Genomic DNA, 19,535 nt, shown 5'->3' with positions numbered 1-19,535 from the left:
GCCACACTGTAACTGGGTCTGCGACTGCCCCAACGTACTGATCTCACCAGTTCTGCCTGTGAGCAAATCAGCAACAAGAGTAGGAGTTTGCCCCTGTGCCTGTGGCCCCGGGTTTTGAAAGTCTGCAGGTAGACTTCGGAAATCTCTCCCGCCCCAACTATAGCAAGGCACACTGGAGCGCCTAGGACAGAGCTACCATCGCCAAGACAACCGCGCTGCACGCTGTTGCCATAGAGACCCAAGGCGCTTCAGAAAGCCTAGCTCAGTGGCGCCTCGGCCGCTGGGGATGCTTCGGGGAGGCAATAAAGCCTCAGAAAGGCGAAGACACTTGAATGATAGCCTTAGCTGGCAGCAAGACCAGGCGCTGAGTAGCAGCATCTATCTCCTGCGACAGATCGGCCCTACCGGCTTTCTTCTGAGAGAGGAGGAGCCAGAAAAGGGGAATTTCCGAGTAAGGATGGCACTACCAATCTTCCTTGGGAATTTGGGGACAGGGAGGAGGGGAGGGGTACAGGGGAGGTGACCTAAGCCAACTTCCGCAACCCTGCACACACAGGGGCCTCACCCAAGGACGCATCCCCACAAATGCTCCCTAGAGTTTAAAAATATGCAAGTTATAAAAGGAGAGGGTGTTTACCAGAAAAGGTTCTTCCTTGATAGTTAGGAACTTGAACTGCGTCCAACTCCTGTAAGAAACAAATCTAAGAGAGGGTTATAGGAGTATTTGGCTTGTGGTACGTGTATTTCTGGATGCCTTGTTAGTGGTCACCAGCCCTGTAAATCAAATGAAAATCCTACTATCTTCTAAAAGTTTGCTTCTTAAAATCAGGTTCTCTGTAATGCTTTCTAACTATGCTCATTTTCTTTTTACTGGCTTTTAAAACTATAACAGCTCACTAAAGGGTAGTTTGAATGTTGATACTTTGAAAATTTGTGAGTGAATAAGAGTTCCATTTCATTTTTCTGAAAGAGAACAGATGTTTCATATTTACATGTCCTCTTGTCTGTCAAAGATGAGCTACTGAACACTTTTCAGTTGCTTTAGAAATTGAAACTTATTGCCTCGTAGTTGAGTACTGGATACAGTTTATCACTCTGTACTTTGTCCAAAGCATGCTTTCTTACTTTGCTGATCACACAATTTATTGAGTTTAAGGAACAACTTCAGATTATATAGTCTTGAATAAGTCGAATCCTCTCTAATGAAAGTAGCTCAGATGCCCACCCCCAAATTCAGAGTGAGCAAACCGTCTTACAAAAGACAAATGCCTTTAACTCTATACCTTAAAAATGTAATGGTTTGGGGTGAAAGCTTTTAATTTTAGATTTAATTCCATCTGAGTACAGATGACCTTTAAAAAAATGTGTTGATTCATAGCGATAGTTGTTGACCAAGGCAAAGAATACAGAAGTGGAAACTCAGCCTAGAAAGTCTAGAAAGGATATTCCTCAGAAAGTCCCAGTCAATCACAGATCCAGTTCAGAGTCACTAAATTAATGCTTTAGATCTTTTTAGATCTAAATTATATTTTTAGATAAAATAAAGTTATTTTATCAACTTAGTTTTATCCTAACTCTAAAAATTAACTGGGATTTTTTTTTCTGTCTTACTTTTCTTTTAAAGGTTTTGCTAGGAAACCCTCATGAATGCAACTGCCCTACATTTCTGAAGAGTGGGGAACTGTGTAAGCATATATGCTGGTGAGTGAGACTTAGCAATGATCTTCCACAAAGAAACACATCTTACCATTTTTCATGGTTTGAGTATAGCAAGAATAAAGAAGTTTGGTATTGGGGGATTAAAAGTTAAAACAGCCGGGCCGGGCGGTGGTGGCGCACGCCTTTAATCCCAGCACTCGGGAGGCAGAGGCAGGCGGATCTCTGTGAGTTCGAGGCCAGCCTGGTCTACAGAGTGAGTTCCAGGAAAGGCGCAAAGCTACACAGAGAAACCCTGTCTCGAAAAACCAAAAAAAAAAAAAACAAAAGTTAAAACAGCCACACATTACCAATGTATTTCTTAATATTCCAAGTATTCCAATTCAGTCTGAAAAGTGAGTAAATCAATAGAAAAAGTTTAATAATATAAAGTAGAAAAATATTGACACATAGCATGTGCACAAATGTAAAATCTAATGATCAAATCTGTGGTTACTCTTGAGACATTACTTTCTTCAACAACTTCCTGTCTCCTGAAATACACTATCATGAAAATCATGTTGCTTTCTATATTTCCGGTTTGAGACATTTTTCACTTTCAATATAAATATTTTGAGATAAAAATGAGGACTCTTAACTGAAGGTCGCTTCTCAAATCTGAAACTTCTACAGTGTTAGGGAAACCTATGTATTGGGTAATTATCTTCCATACATGGAAGACAGTCTCAGCATTTAGTAGGCCCAACTTAAGTTTGCTTCGCCTTCCTATACTCACACCAACAAATCAGTAAATATACCTCTTTAAAATTATTTTCAAAATTTTAGATGTATTTTATCGTGTGTGTGTGTGTGTGTGTGTGTGTGTGTGTGTGTGTGTGTGTGCCTGCCTGCCTGTTTGTATGTGTATGCACCATGTGAGTGCCTGGTGCCAACAGAGGTCAAAAGAGGATGTTGGATCCCGTGGAACTGAAGTTACAGATGGTTGTGAACTTTCATGTGGGTGTGGAGAATTGAACCCAGGTCTTCTGAAAGAACAAAGGCTCTTAACCACTTGAGCCCTTGTATTCTTTGCAGCCCCAGTAGATACATTCTTATAATTTATAACCAGTCATGATAGCACATACCTGTGTATCTTGCTTTCTAAGGCCTTGACTTACCAGGTTTGAGACTGTTCCATTTTGGTCACTTTTATTAAATCTCTGCTAACATAGGTTATATTGGCTGTATCTGAGAGAAAGATAAAGATATTGTCCTTTCAAATGTAGTGTATCACTATAACATTTACAATAGGCGTCTCCAATATTATTTTATGACAAGGCACGGTATGGTCATTGTTTTATTTTAACCATAAACTAAATGCAAATATTATCCAAGTATATAGTGTATATTAATGTTAATGTAATTAACTGATGCATTAATTAAAGTATATATTTCCTCCCTCTTTAAAAGTCACAGTTTTAGTGAGAATTGAAAGTTTTCTATTGTACACTAAAATGGTAGACATAGAAAAACAATTAATTGTCACTCACTTGCAAGGTAATTAAAGAAAGTATTGTGAATAACTGGACTTCTTCACTATCCTTGGAAGGACTGTGTCTTAAGAAATCAATGCACTCTCTCTGATCAAACTCGTTAGCACAGACATAATTTGCTTGTCAATTTCAATATCAACTTATTTTAAAACACAACTATGATTAACATAAAATTAAGTTGAACTTTATTCATAACATTTTTTGCATTTCAAGTCAAATAATTCTCTTTATAGTCTACATGTTTAAACAAAGTGTCTTGAGATTGTATCAAAGTTAATGTTTTAATTTTTTTCTACTTGTGAATATTAGGGTGTTGTTGAAAAAATTCAAGCTTCCCAGGGACCATGAATGTAAGTTTCTAGCTTTTTATTTTCTAATCTTGTACTAATTTGAAATTAACAAAAAATAAGAACTTTCTATTTAAACATATTCTAAACTCAAATGCCTATTTTCCTAAAGAACCTGGAAACTATCTCTCCCCAAACAGGTTCTTCTTAAATAAAAATGCTAGTTTTACATATTACATTCAAACTCAAATCCTTAATAAAAACGGGGATGAGGACCGTGGAGATGGCTCAGCGGGTGGAATTCCTTGCAGCACAAGCCCAAGGACCTGGAGTCCCTGAACCCACATGTTGGAAGGAAAGACAGGACTCCTGAAATGTCCTCTGAATGTCACACGTACAATGTGGTGCTTGCTCAACTGAAGGTGCATGCCCATATTAATAAAGAAAGTATATAAAAACTAACATGGAATAACAAATGCTCCCTTGAAAGTTTGCTCAAAATTTAAATTAGAAAAGCAGAGATGAAACAATGGCATTATTTGGAGGAAAATAATTTACTTTGTCCTAAGCAAAGATTCATAGTGGTTTAATATACAAATTTTGTATAGAACAAATAAAAATTTTCAGGTACCAGTATTACCATGACACATAATTGCATTTAAAACTACTTTGGCTAAACCAGACATGATGGTGCCCTCCTTTAATCCCAACACTCAGGAGGACTATCTGGTGATTAAGCATTCAAATATATTCAAATATATTCTTCTTCAAACCACCACACGTACTGACTTCCCCTTCTATTTCCTCTCTAAACCTAGAAATCACGCAAGTCTTTACTCTTCCATGTCTAGTCATTCTGCAGATCCTGTTTATTCTACACCCTACCTATTTCTAAGTGTTCCTATCTGTGGAATTTGTACCATAGTTCAACCACCGTAAGCCCTTATTCCTCATCTCTACAGCTTCTCTGTTTTCACAGCGTGCCCTTTGCGCCTCCTTCAAATTCTTTCTTGCATGATCTCATACATATTTTCTTTTCTATTTCCACATTAAATGTTTGACTCCCTACAAAAGTCTCATTCTTGCAATTCTTCATACTGTTTTTCCTTGTCATTTCACAAGCTTCTATATTTCAGTTGAAGAACAGAAATAAACAGCATTTATATATGGATCATTCTAATAATTCTTGTGGGGTTTTTTTTTCATTTCTTAAAGGCAGAAGCCATTGTTTTTCTAACTATCAATTCAGGAAGTATAAAATTATTTAGATTGACTATATATTAACTGAAATTTTATTCTTCCTAATGAAAGAAATATTTTGAACATTGAACCTGTTTCTCCCAAAAGTATATTCCTAATCAAACTTAAATATATCATCTAGTGGTTTTTTTAATGCAATGATGTACAAAATCATCTGTCATTCTATTAAATTGTTTATAGATAAATAAAAAACACATTAAAACTTTCAAATTACCACCATAGAATATATGGAACTTTATTTTCTATGTTGCTTTTATGATTTTATATATGTGCATATAAACATACACATTTATATATACAGAAACCTGTTTTGTTGGAATTCTGTATTCTGCTTTTCCCACACAATTTCTCTCACTTCCTATCTTCAAGTCTATGTATTTGTCATAAATTCACCAAATGACTAATGTTCCACTGAATATGGTATATCAAAATGAACCTCCTATTATTCAAAATTTATTTCATTTTTACTTTTTATAGTCTTTTAGATGAAGCTTTCTTGTTTTGATCTTTCTAGCCTAACAGATCATTATTTTAATAGACATGTTAAAACTTTTGTTTGCTTCTCCTGCAAATTGCTCTTTTAAGCACTTTTTACTGATTTACATCGAGTTCAGAAGTGTATCAATATTTTTCTGTGTTTTTAGGTTCCTGTTTAATAGAACTTAAAGATACTAACTACATATTTAAGTCTCTAATAAAAATAAAGATACATAGAAACATTTTGACATGTTAATATTACTGTGATTTTAGACAAACAGGCTAAGTCATGCAAAATGAAAAGAACGGCAGATGCAAATTCCTAGCCAATTATTCATGACTACTAAATTACGCAGGAGAATTGTTTTCACTCAACCACATGTCAAACAATGCTATACAGAAAATCCAAAAATGCCTCCAAATAGCTTTTTAAATATAGAAAATTTACACTTACATTTATTATTATTTATTTAATAGATTTCATTTAATATCTCTGCCTTATTCTTGGTTTAATTCACTTGAAAGAAGGATGAAAGAGTTTTCTCTCAATTTACTGAGGCAACTGTGTGGTGATACAGAGATGTTTAATTCAAGCCAAACAGTGTCCTCCAACCTGCACCAACACAACCACATGTGGATTCCATAATAACAAAAACAATAGAAGAGCCAGCAAAAGAAATTTGAAAGACTATTGCCATTATTTAAAAAAAGATAACTTTGAAAGGATTGAAACAATGCACACATATGAAAAGAAAAAAGAAAGAGTTTTAACAGCACAAAGAAACCATATGTTTAAAAAAATTAATAAAGCCACGGAGAAAACATAAGGAGCACATTTGCAAAAGAAGTGTAATCTCTGAAATGTTTTGAAAGAATTTTCAGTTTCATTCCAATAATCAGTCAAAGGATAATTTATACATAGAGAAGTCCAAATAGCAAATGGAGATGGGTGATAGCCTCGCAAATTTCATTAGAGTCGGAAAAGAAGAGAGTTAAAAATAAGGGAGGAGCACACACTAAATAAAACTTCATAAATATGCAAACGCTCTATTGGCCTCATGCTCACAAGACCACAGGAACATTAAATAAGTGATATTTTATTTGTGTAATAAATTGAGGTTGGTCAACAAGGCTAGCCTCCTGTTCTTATCTTGCAGAATATTCTTGTTGGTCTCCCACATTACTTTTTCCATATGATCGCAAGTGTTTCTGTTATTTTCTAATATGTGTTATACCACACAGAACAATTCCTGGGCAGCTGCTTCTGTGAAATTCTTCTTTTTTTTAAAGGAAAGCAGATGTTGTTGTTTCTCTATGACAAACAACCCTCCTCCAAGTCCTGGGTAATTAAAGTTGATTTCCTCCCACAGACCACCTGCACCTGCCACGACACCTCAGATAAGAAACGAGGTTTCTTTATTGAAACAAAAATATCATATTTTTTTCTGTTCCTTTTTTGGTGTTTAATTGGAGAGGAATCTTTCCAGGAAAACAGAGCTTTCACGTTCCTGCACAGAATATTTAACTTACATGTATTCAAAGTATACAAAATAAACAGAACTCGGAGGGGACTAACAACTGGAGTTTAAATTGTGCTTTGTTAGGGATAGGGGGCAAGCAGGGGAAGGACCCACAGACGGGGAGAAGGAATCTCGGGTTCCAAGATTAAAACTATATACAATCAGCAACACAGTGGATTGTAAGAACAGCAGGGTGGAGAAAATTCCTAACTCAAGAATGTACACCTGTAGGGTACAGGCAGAGCAGAGCCTAATGGGCTGTCCTACAGAATACTGTCCACATCTGACATGAACTTGATAACCAAAGCACTCTTTTCTATGGATACAAAACTAAAACAGGAAAACAGGCACAACTAATCTACCTCTGTATTATCCGCTCACTTAACAAACAGCCAAACATACCTACTCACATGCTCCTGTTTTCCTTTTCTGTATTCTCACTAATGTTCATTTTAATGCATTTAAACGTGTATGTGTTTGTGTCTCTGTGTGTGTACCCTGTGGGGGTGGGGGGTGGGGAGTGTTCACCAAGGCCAAAAGAGAATATTGGAATCCCTGGAGCTGTAATTGCAAGGGTCTGGGAACTGAACCTCTGTCCTCTGCAAATGTAATATGTGCTCTTAACTAATGAGTCATTTCCCCGGCCCTTATTTTAATACTCTTGTATATTGATGAGGTATTTGTTTACAGGTACATGAAAAGACCAAAATGTCACCATGATGTCAAAACCAGGGTTACCATTGTCACATCTCAAGCCTGTGATACATCCTGGACTATTTTGAGAACTAAGTGGGGGAGGCAATAAATTACTCTTTTCTAACCATTTTTCTTCCAAACAGAACACAAAGAAGTGGTCAGTGTGACCCTGATAATCCAACTAGTACTATCTTTCCTGCATTTGAAAAAAAAAATATGACTCACTCTGCTATTACATCTTTGTGTTTCCTTTCTTGCCACCAAATTCTAAGGCTTTGATATTTTTCACTAGCTGCTTTCCAGTTGGGTCTTGTGGAAGGAGAAATAAATAACTTGCTACGGGGGATCCATCAGGTTCAAACTCCCCAGCTTGGAGCAAGTGGTGAGAACGCACGTGTGGAAGAAGATGGTTGCCTTAAACAGAAGGACATCAGTGCAGAGGACATCTGCCCCATTTGTCAAGAGGTGCTGTTGGAGAAAAAACTCCCCGTCACCTTCTGCAGGTGATGGATTGATCTTTGAATTCTACAGTCTTAGGAAAATTCTAGTCTAATATTCATAGGAAGTTACATTATGAGTTTCCTTGAGAGACAAAATAAAGCTTCCTCTGTGTCTAATTCCTATTTCCTTTGTGTTCTTTTGTTTCCTAATATGTGTCTCATGAGACGTACTGCTCTAAATATTTCTAGGCTGTGTCTTAAGGGTGAAAATTAAAAGTATCACTCCACATTTATGCATCCCTTTGCTCTAAGTAATGAAGAGTAGGAAGACTTTTCTGGTTTTTTAAAAAGCCCTTAAAGGTTTATTTTACATTGATTGATTGATTGATTGACTGACTGATTGATTGATTGGGGGAGGTAGGGACACATACATGCCTTGGCATGTTTGTAGGTCAGAGGACAACTTGCAAACATTTCTTTTCTCCTTCCCCCTTGTGTGTTCCAGGGATCAGTGTGAACTCAGGTCACTGGGCGCCAAGTACCTTTACTCACGTGGCCTTCTCACCAGCCCCTGTTTTTTTCTTTATAGAGGGGAGGGGAATGATATATGACTGCAACAATATTTTCCGAGTGTAAATATTATTTTATATTGAAGTTGTAAATGTTCTTTTCAAATTTTAAGAAATTCTGTCTTCTAACTTAAATTGTTCAAATTTTTACTTAGTAAAGTCTTTACTGAGAGAATGTCACTCACGCTATTTTCCATGACACTCTGAAGTTGGACTTTAAGAATTGAAGCAGCCATTGGCTACTGGAAAACTTTTCATTTTTTCTCTTGCGTGCTTGCCAAATAGTTTACACCTATTTTGCACGTTTCCACGTGGTTGCTTCCATTGAATATTGAAAAACTACTCACTAGTTCCCCAACATAATTTCTCCCAGCTGAGGTTGCTCAAGTGTTTAAGGTGCTACATGATTTCTCAAAAAAAGGCAAGAAAGAGAGAAGGAGAGTAGGACGCCACCCTCTATTTAAAATTGCAGCTTTAATTTTCCTTTGTGTGGAGGCTGCTCTCACTCTGGCCTTATGAATGAAACGTCATTTTATGATGTAAAACTTTTTACCATTCCCTTTAAATGGGAAAAATCTTATATTTGGAATTCTGATAAAGATGACAAATTATATTTTTGTCTCTTTGTAATCCAGCTGTATCTATAAATCAGTCCAAAGTACATTTTTATAAGGAAAAAAGATGGTCCCAGAGAGACTTTTAATTTAAATGAGTGTTTCTAACAAATACATACAATGAGTGATAAACTTGAATTTTTATTTCTGATAGATTTGGCTGCGGCAATAACGTTCATATAAAATGCATGAAGATCTTAGCTAGTTATCAAGACATGGTGTTGAGCAGCTCCATGTTAAAATGCCCGCTGTGCAGGGAAGAGTTTGCACCGCTAAAAGTTATCTTGGAGGAATTCAAAAACTCTAACAAACTGATGACTATGTCTGAGAAAGAACGACCAGACAGACACCTGGGAATTCCCTGTAATAACTGCAGACAGCTACCCATCGAGGGGAAGTGCTACAGGTAAGTCCCCAGCGGAGTCATAATCAGCGTTAGAGCGTCTTTAAGCTGCCCCCCTTTCTCTCCTCCATATTTGCCTTGTGCAATGACAGCTGGTTTGGGACTTCATTTTTCTTCCCTCACTTTCGCAGGAGCATTGGCTTTGCATTCTCATATGGGTTGACGGTGAAGCAGCATCTGGAAGCTCCAACATTATTCTCATGTCTTTGGCCCAGCTGAGTTTCCATGTTCAGGGTCCTGTTAGATATCTCACGTCCTATAATACTATGGACTATGGATGAGGGGGGGTCATTGCCAAAGTCTCCTAATAGTAATAGAATAGTAATTGATTAGATTGGCTGAATTTTTCATCCATTTCCACCTGCCACAAATTACAGACTGTGTACCATCTACTTTGAGTATTGGCTTTGTTTCCATTCATATTTACCTCAGTGATAACAAAAGCAATGCTATTAGTAGAGAAAAAAGTTTGACTCTTTTATGTACAACCCCCAAACCTTCCTATAATTGCCACTACTACACAACTGCTATGCCTTGGTAACTATGTTTTCTTGAACAACATTTTAAGTTATATATTTTTTTTAAAATGTTTTGTTTCAATCTTCATTACAATTTTTCTGAAATATATCAATGTACTTACTATGTTGAGCCAAATTAAATATTTTTTTAACTTTCCGATAAAACCAGAATGGTTTTTTTTTTCATACCAATAGTACTTTATACCTTTTTTTCTTCAATTTTAATCCTGTTTTCTATGCGACACAGAAGGAAATTAATCATTTGAATGGACATCAGTATGGGAAAATGGCTGTCCTGAGAGGGCCCCAGAGAGCCATCTAACTTGAGCAAGAGGAGGACAGAACTTGTACAGACATTTAGCATGAGGTGGGCTAGCTCCAGAATGTTGGTCTTTGGCAGCTGTTTGTTGTGTGGACAGTTCCATCATTTTCACGAAAAGTGAACTGGAACAGTTAGGGACCAAATACCGAATGTGAGAGAGAAGGCTGTGAAGAGCAGCCATGGGACAAAGCAGGAAATTCCTGGCCCGTGTACTCGGGTGTCCCTCAAAGGGTTAATGTGTGGCTCAGCTGATTCTATGAGAGATGGTCAAACACTGCTGTCGTGGATTTGTGGAGGGTGGTCAACTCCTCTGCAGGGTGTTGTCTGTTTTCTGCCCTGGTGGACTGTCCTTTCAGAAACAGCTAAGGTAACTCTGTATCATGCTTCCCTGCTCCACGCTCAGTCTCATCTGAGGATGGCTTCTCATGACTTGTCCATGGATTTGGCTAACAACTACTAGTAACAACTTATTCTTCGATTACAAATAAAAGCTGCATGTGTGACACGTGTGACTCCATCTTCCACTCTTTGTTCAAGTAATCAAAGGTTTCAGACAATCCAAAAAGCTAATTCTGTGAAATATAAGCAATAGTTGCCTCCCCATCAGTGTGTCATGATGCAGCTGACTCATCTTTTAGGCTAGTTCGTAAAACATTGGAAGTATGTTGAAGTGCAGAGTTCTTAAGTTTTTATCCCAGCCTACTCTGATGTATCAAGAGAACTGCAGCATTGCTGGCTTGTGATATTAATTACTAAGGAACTATACATATGAGTAGTAACAATAAATAAATTAATACTTGGGTCTTCTGAAACATCTGAGGACATATTTTTCTTATTTCTCAGGGAAATAGCTTTCTAAACATTAGAAAAATTGAATTTAAAAATAAACCTGTTTGGCTAATGCCCACAATATTTATTTGGTGAATTTTGTAGCAAGTAAACTGAAATCCTATGTGGTAAAATTTTTGCTAATAGTATAAGCTTGAAAATGGGCTTCTGTGAAAAACTACATTTTAAAATTATGTTAATAGCTTTTGTTGAGACTTCATACATTTATCTTTTTGTGGGGAGGAAAAAAGAATATGATTCTGTGGTCAAAGATTCCTGCTAAATGTAACCCTATCCTTCATGAAACAACTGGAAGTCAATGCTGCATTGACATATGACAAATCATAGGTTTATGAGCTTAGGTCCCACGGAACGCTAGAGAAAGAAATCAGTGGGGCCTAAATTGATCTGGAAAAGTATCATAGAAAGGACTTGGAGGAGGCAAAATAGTAAGTCTCCAAGCGTATCCACAGGCTTATCACAGAATTTGAATGTCTGGCTACATTTTAGGGGGAATTAAAGTTGCAACATAGTTAACGTTTCTTATTAATTAACCTTTAAATAAGATGACTCCAACCTGGATAAGCCCAATATAATCACAAGGGCTCTTGAAAGTTGAAGAGAGCACAGAAAGTGACAAGGAAATATGGCTATGGAAGAATGGCAGACAGTGCCATTAATTACATAAAAAATGGAGTCAGGACCACAAGCTAGGAAGTGTAAGCCGCCTTTAGAATGTGGTACAGCCAAGGAAACAATGCTCCTCCGAAGCTTCAGAAAGTGACACAGCCAGCCCAGCACCTTATTTTTATTCTTTTGAGACTCAGCAAACTTCCATTCTACAGAACTGTCTGATAATAAATGAGTGTTATTTAAGCTAACAAACTTATAGACAGTCCTACAGAAGCAATAGGAAATGAACTTACAGTGTAACCAGAGTGGATTTTGCCATGTGTGGATCATTCACAGGAAGATGAGTCAACACCATGGCAATGACTGGGGTTTTCTCTCTCGTGTTCTGATGTGCTGTATTTCAGGTGCACTGAGTGTGTGGAGTATCACTTATGCCAAGAATGCTTCGACAGCTGCTGCCATCTTGCCCACACTTTCGCATTTCGTGAGGTAAGGTGCGCACTTAAACTGAATGTGGCATTTGTCGTGCTGTAAAGATCAGTAAATCTAGGAGCACGAAAAGTACATGACACTCTGGAATGAACTAATTGACTTTTAATTTAAAAATTGCTTTTAGAATTCTCTTGTGTGCACAAAACAACCAATTTTTGTACTGATGCTTTATAAAATAACAAGAAACCTTCACAAAGAAACCTTAAGAACAAGGCACTGTAGCCCTCAGCCTGAAAATGAATTATAGAACCCCCAGTCTGTGGGCAGGCTTATCATAACATTTCTGATAACCATTATGATTGTCAATTAAAATTTCTCATGCCCACAATAATAATACATAGAACTTCCAGGCATCCTTTGAACTATACATTTTAAAAGCATCTCCGGAAGTCAGGTGTGATTGCACAGACCTTCATCTCAGCATTCAGGAGGCTAAGGCAGGACAGTCATATGTTTGAGGCTAGTCTGAACTACTTAGTGAAACCTAGCATGATATAGCATATATATATCCTGATGCTGAATAATGCTACCTTTTTCTTACCATAAAATAGAACACCTGTGATTATAATTGATATTTTTTATATTAAGAAGAACTGGGCAAGCCTGCAAAATATCTCAGTGGGTAAAGGTATTTGCTGTCAAGCCTAGTGATTCAAGTTTAATCCCTGGGACCTACATGGTAGACAGAGAGGATCTCTTCCTGCAATTTAATGCCTGTCTTCAATGCAAGTGCCATTGCATGTACATGCATGGCAGGGGGCAGGGTTGGGGGTTGGAAGGAGAGAAAAGGAGAAGGAGAGAGGGAGAGAGATGGGGAGACAGAGATAGAGAGAACACTAGATAAAATAAGGAAAATAGGAAGAGGAGCAGTAGTAATGTTGGGCATGGTAGTACATGCTTATAATCCTAGCTACTCAGAAGGCTGGGTATTACAAATTTGAAGCCAGCCTGCACAATTTAGGAAATCCTGCCTCAGAACTTATAAAATAAAAGACGAGAGAGATTTTTTAGTGGTTAAGATCTGAATACTTGCTGCTCTTCTGGAGGACCCATACGGTGACTCAGAACATTCCTGTAACTCCAGTTCCAAGGGATCCAGTGTCCTGCTCTGTCCTCCATAGATACCAGGCATGTATGTGGCACACAGAAATACGTGTAGGCAAAGCACTCATACACATAAAAGTCATTCTAGTAGCCTCACAGTAGGACAGGAGATAGACTAGTAATTTATAATTTTAATGTGGTAAAGTAGATATTCTTATAATGAGCATTTTACAATATTATATTATCAATATGCAACCTTGATAATTTAATCAGAAAACAATTTTTTATGGCTTTCAAAATAACATCTACTCATTTTTCCACCTATTTCAGAAGAGAAACCAAAGATGGAGATTAGTAGAAAAAAAATCAGATGTTGTAAAATATTTAGATATTAAAAATGAGGGAGAAGAAAATACACCTTCTCTTCAGGAAAAGCAAGGGTGAGAGTCTCAGCTTTACACTTCTTACGTCACAGGGTCTTTGAATAATTTTTTATTTGAATGGATTATATGTGTTCCTTGGTTCCATATTTGTTGAGCAACTGCATATGTATCCCAAGTAACATTTCACACCCCACGGAAGAGCAAGAGACTTGAGTCAGCCTGCTCGAATCCAGTCCTGGTCAAGTACAGGCTGTCAGATGGCTTTGGGGATACAAACTTTACTTCTCTCTGCATGTTCTCTCATCTTTGAAACAGGAATAATTTTATACCGTTGTGGGCATTTATCTGTAGATAACACAAAATGTTAACTTTTCTGTAGACTATGTGAATATGATCCAAAACATCTCCTTTAAACGTGCTATTGTTTTTAAATACCATTTTATCTGTTTTATTGCTTGCTAACAGCACTGAATACCTTGATGTTAGCCAGTACTTTTAAAGTTGCACTGTTATTCTGAGAATGTTGGAGTAAGCATGTACCCCCCCCCAATGAATTTTCTCACAAATTGTCATCTACCAATTGACGTCCGTACCCTTGAATATTTGAGCTTACTCTTGTCCACTTCACCAGTTGACAAGTAAATTAGTTTGTATTTTCTAAACATATGTCTAACTATATACTCAGAAGTGAAATAATTTCAGCTTTTGACCCTCAGATTTTTGTCCTTTTATTGAATTTAAAGTATAAACAAAAATCTCATTAATATTTCTGCTTGATGTGGCTAAATTACAATGTGTCCTTCATGAAGTCGGCTCTATTAGATTCAAGATCTGTACAACAGACTTCTTATCTCTGACTCAAGAAAACCTTGGGTTCCATTGTATTATGTATGTAGAAAATTTGTGCTCTGAATTGCGTCCTCATCTGTTATCACACGTGGGCACTCAGGTGTCTCTATCTGTCTTCATTCAGTCAGTTTTGCACACCAAAACACGCTGTAAAGGCACTGCCTCTCCTGCTGATTACAAAGAACAGCAAGCTGCTTGCTCCAGGGTACCAGTGTCGACTTTGTTTGAAGTCATTTTGTCTTGGTCAATATACAAGACTGCTACCATGTACTCACAAGGTAAAAGCTATGTCCTTCTCCTTTTACTTTTGCTAAAGGGCCATTTCTCATGAATGAAGTGGCCGTTGAGGTTTCCCCTTTCATTTTTCGCTTGTGCTCTGTGCCGAGATGCTTTCTCACTGCCACAGCACATATGGACAAGATGTTGCAGAGAATGTAGCTTGTCCCTCATGACAAATTTGCACCGAGGAAGACTTGCTTCTTTATATATTGTCTAGTTAGGATAAACGGCATTTTAGCTGCATTCTTTTATGTACTTTCATTACATGTGACACGAAAAAAAGCCTATAGAATCTTAGAATTGCACCATGTGGTTTTATAGTTCTCTAGATGAAATCAAAGTGCCATAATTGAAAATTATTCACAAGGACTCACTAGACTTATTATCTCTGACTCAAGAAAACCTTGGGTTCTATTGTACTATTGAAAATTATTCATATGGACTCACTAGAATTGAAGTCCAATGTCACTTGTCAGCCATAGTTAATAATCATATTTTTCCTGAAATAACATCGCTTAAATAAACATGTAGAGCTTTAAAGTCACACTTCAACTTTCTGATAGTGTTTTTTGTAACCAAAACTATGTGTGTTATTTTGCATTCATAACTGTTAGACTCATTTTTTTCAATTCTAGTTGGTTATAACTTTTTAATTTTTAAGGGTTTTCTTTCATTAGAAGTAATTAGCATGAAAAAATACCTTAAATGGTGAGTTTCTAACCAAGTTATGAAGATAATATATATAAAGGGCTTAGCATTTTACTGTGGAAATGGAAATCAGTCAGTATAGGCATTATATTTATTAATGAACTTGTTCAAAAATATTTTCATTAAACTTGATAAGTTAGGATTATCTTCCTCTTTGCTCAATAGTTTCAATATACAACTAGGCTGGAAATTTTTATGTAAGTTGTGTTACTGTAGATCTGATTAACTTGCAACATTTTGTTTCAAGTTTCACAGGAAATGTATTGACAATTGGCTATTCTACAAGTGCAATGCATGCCCTATAGACAGACAAGTCATATACAACCCTCTGATCTGGAAAGGCGCCACCTTGGAAGGACAAACACATCAGTTGGCTTCAAACAAAGACATTACCTGTTTGTCAAAGCAGCAAGAGCCAAATCTTTTTATTCCTGGTACTGGGTTAGTTTTACAACAAAATAGAACTAGAATTTTACCTAGCATTCCTCAGTGTAATTCTCAAACACTGGCTACATTTCAAAGTCCATCAGACAACTATCAGAATTTAACAATAGATGACCTATGCTCAGTCAAATTAGATAATTCAGATTCAAGAAAATTAGTCTATGGATATAAAGTTGGTCAACATTTCTCCACACATCTGCAAGATCCAGCCACTGGGTCATTGGGGCAAATATCATCTCAAACATTTTTTCCCTCCCTTGCTCATAAGGATAATATTTGTCTTACTGGAAGGGGAAGCCCACAAGTCTATGAAAACTACCACACTGGTCAGAGTCAAAAGACAACCAGAGGTTGTGAACATGTGAACTATAACGCAAAGAAATCTCTCGCTACTAACATAAAACAAGACAAAAGATCAAGTACCTTACCTACAGAAGATTTAAATCTTCCTATCAACTGGGGTACAGCAAAACTTAGTCTGTCTAAAAGACATAACAATCCCACAGGGAAAGTTAGACAAAAATACAGCCATCCACCCAGACGACCTGCACACCCCCCTTTACAAACAGAAAGTGCTGCTCTGTCTTTAATAATGAAAGGAATTCAACTATGAAAAAAGTATTTTTATTACATCATAAAATTTTAAATATTTAATGTGCAAAATATTTTACTTGTAGAACATAAGAAGTCATTTACACTCTTGACAGATGTATATAAAAAATTCTATTGCCATTTTTGCCTACCTGTCTCTGAGTACCTTACTGAGCTTATAGAAGTCACCCTGTTACATGGGAGACTACATAACATATGTTTTAATGAGAATACTTAAGATGTTACAAATTGTGAATAAGTAATAGAGCATTCATATCTTATTTTATGCTAATTAATTCTTTTCACGAAAGAAACAGATTCTCTCTGCTTTTTTTTTGAGTCACTGCTCTAAAAAGGCCAGAGGCTGACACTGCATGCAGGATTATTTGGGGAAACTACATAGATTTCTCATTTTTCTTACACAAACAATCACTACAAATCTATACAAAGATCGTAGTCGTGATTTTTTTATTAGGTTTCCTTAAAGGAGTTTTATTACACATGAAATGAAACATAATGCAATAAACAATGACACATTTATGGTGGTTTTGCCATTTTACTTTTAAGAAATATGTATTTTATTATTTCTTTTCTAAACCTGAGCTATTTTAAAATAATCCTTGCTTCTGAAAAAAATATAACTTTTAGATGCTTATTTTATTTTTATATTTCATGACTTGGTGGTTTTTTAAATACTTGATAGAAACTTTAGAATTGAGAGGGAGGGTTCACATGTGGACAGCAGGAACCAACGCAGTAGACATCGACTTTATCTTTTTAGTCAGGTCTCTCTCACTAAGACTAGGCTCGTGGATTCAGCTGCACTTGGCTGTCCACCAAGCCCCAGGGATTCCTATTCTGCCTTTGTGGTGCTGGGATTACAAACACTACAGGCAGCTTTTTTTTTAACATAGGTGCTGACGCTCGGGCTTGGGTTCTCATGCTTGTGTGTTAACTGAGTCATCTCCCGAGCCTCTCAAATAATACTCTTCATTTTATGTGTATATGTGTATGAATGCACACACGCAATGCCATGTGTATGGAATCAAAGGAGAACTTGTGGATGCTAATTAGCTCTTTCCTTCCAGCATGTGGGTTCCAGGGATCTAGCTTAAGTCATCAAACTTGTCAGCAAGTGCTTTAACCCACTAATCAATCTTGAAAGCCCTCAAATAGTACTTTTAAACATCATGATATTGTTGATTTTTATTATCTGTACCATGGAAGGAAACCTCCCATATTTTTGTCGTGATGATAATGGAACACATAGCTTTGTCAAACAGTTCTAAAAGTATAGATGTTCTTTGAAAATGGCATTTGAAGACTAGTATTTAATATTTTAAATGAACAACTGTGCTTCCATTAAAAAGCTAAGAATTAAAATCATTTATTTTGCACTAAAAAAAAAAGAAAGTGGCATTTGGTTGTTGTTGTTGTTTTTTTAATTGAAGATAGATTCTTCTCTCATACAGTTCCTCCTGACCATAGTTTCCCCTCCCTCCACTCCTTCCAGCTCCCCACCCACAGCTCCCCTCTCCCCCAGACCCACTCCCCCTTCGTTTCCTCTTCAGAAAAAAAGCAGGCCTCCAAGAGAAGACAACAGACCATGACAAAATAAGACAAGGCAAAGGCCCTCACATCGAGGCTGGACAAGGTGACCCAGTAAGAGGAGAAGAGTTCCAAGAGCAGGCAAAGGAGTCAGAGATACACCTGCCTGCAAGATGTGTTGGGGCAACGGTGATGAAGAACATGTGGGAGTGGCCAGATAATAGTTGGTTTAACTTGAGCTCCATGGCAAGAGAGGGAGTCCATGCCCTACACTGCCTGGATGGTCAGGAACCAGACGAAGGCTGGATAGCCCAGAGACCTAGGGTAGAACCAAACACAACTGGAAAAAAAATCAGTGAAATGATTGCTAATGATATTCTGCTGTGTTCATAGATCAGTGCCTTGTCCAGTCATCAAAGAGGCTTCCTCCAGCAGCAGGTGGGAGCAGGTGCAGACCCACAGCCAGACACTATGCAGAGAAGGAGTCTAAACTGAAAGTCTCCGTTAGGTCCCTCCCTCAGAGATCAGAGAACACTACTGAAGAGGGAAAGGAAAGAATGTAGGAGGCATTTGAATTTTTAAAACGTATTAATTAACTTGAGACTAATTAAAAAGAAGAAGTAATTACAAATATGTAGCAACAATGAATTTGAACATGAGCTGCATTTTAAAGCTGCATGAAAGTTTGGCTTGTTCTGGTATTCAAATAGATGGTCAAATATATTTGTCAGCAAACCCAGAATTTATCTAATTGTTTGAAACATAAGTTAAGGAAATGCCAAAGTAATTTTTCAGTTAGCCAAATACTATTTATTTTCTAACAAATATTTCGATCTTCTCAAAATCATCCCAAAGGATAAAATGTTTTAGAAAGCAAAACTGTGTAAGAGTTACAAAAGAACAGAATGACGTCCAGATGCCAGCCTGGAGAAATGATGCTGTAAAACAGTTTTGTACGGAAGATAAAGTGGTTCTAGTCTTACGCTAGTCAAACTTGTTTGTGAAGGTTTTAGAATGACTTTGGGTTTTATTACTGCCATAGTATGCTACATACAAAATACACCTGACCTAATTCCATACCAAGCCCAACACATTAGTCACAGTTTAGGATATGAATTTCAGTGACTCAAAGAGATGCTAGCTAATTTTCTTGTTACTTTGTTAGACACATTTCAGGCAGAGTATCTTCTTGCTCATGACAAAAGGAGAAATGCCCCCCATTAATGTAGTACAGTCTCATAGGCAGTGACTTTCCTACCAGGCTGGCCAGGTCCTGGAAGAATAGATAACCTAGTGTGTAATGAAGGGATGGCAACGACACATTGGTGAAGGTACTGCCATAACTCCACCCACTGGGAGAAAAAAAATCCCTTTTTCGATACCACTGCTAAGGCCATACCTAGTGACTAGCTGCCATGCACTTTCATTTTAACCTTCCTGCT

At 37.1% G+C, this 19,535-nt stretch overlaps 1 protein-coding gene across 1 annotated transcript; it reads left to right on the top strand.

Moving 5' to 3' along the window:
* The first annotated feature begins 216 nt into the window (after positions 1–216).
* On the top strand, positions 217–17,911 carry Zswim2 (zinc finger SWIM-type containing 2). Its single transcript, XM_052725755.1, has 9 exons — positions 217–451; positions 1,625–1,701; positions 3,498–3,538; positions 7,721–7,931; positions 9,206–9,457; positions 12,160–12,244; positions 13,622–13,731; positions 14,648–14,801; positions 15,758–17,911. Exons 1-9 carry the CDS (start codon positions 287–289, stop codon positions 16,565–16,567), a joined length of 1,905 nt encoding a protein of 634 aa, XP_052581715.1. The 5' UTR covers positions 217–286; the 3' UTR covers positions 16,568–17,911.
* The last annotated feature ends 1,624 nt before the right edge of the window (positions 17,912–19,535 follow it).

Source organism: Peromyscus californicus, unplaced genomic scaffold (genome assembly GCF_007827085.1).
Source record: "Peromyscus californicus insignis strain IS unplaced genomic scaffold, ASM782708v3 Scaffold_7__1_contigs__length_154581171, whole genome shotgun sequence".
In the NCBI taxonomy this organism is placed as follows: Eukaryota; Metazoa; Chordata; class Mammalia; order Rodentia; family Cricetidae; genus Peromyscus; species Peromyscus californicus.
This window is presented reverse-complemented; position numbering and strand designations above follow the sequence as displayed.

Bases quoted from the DNA above. Each gene is read 5' to 3' on its own strand.
- Zswim2 (XM_052725755.1), top strand. From the start codon at position 287: ATGCTTCGGGGAGGCAATAAAGCCTCAGAAAGGCGAAGACACTTGAAT. The intron at 1,702-3,497 runs GTGAGTGAGACT...TGTGAATATTAG, and splicing joins CTGTGTAAGCATATATGCTG to GGTGTTGTTGAAAAAATTCA. The intron at 9,458-12,159 runs GTAAGTCCCCAG...GCTGTATTTCAG, and splicing joins ATCGAGGGGAAGTGCTACAG to GTGCACTGAGTGTGTGGAGT.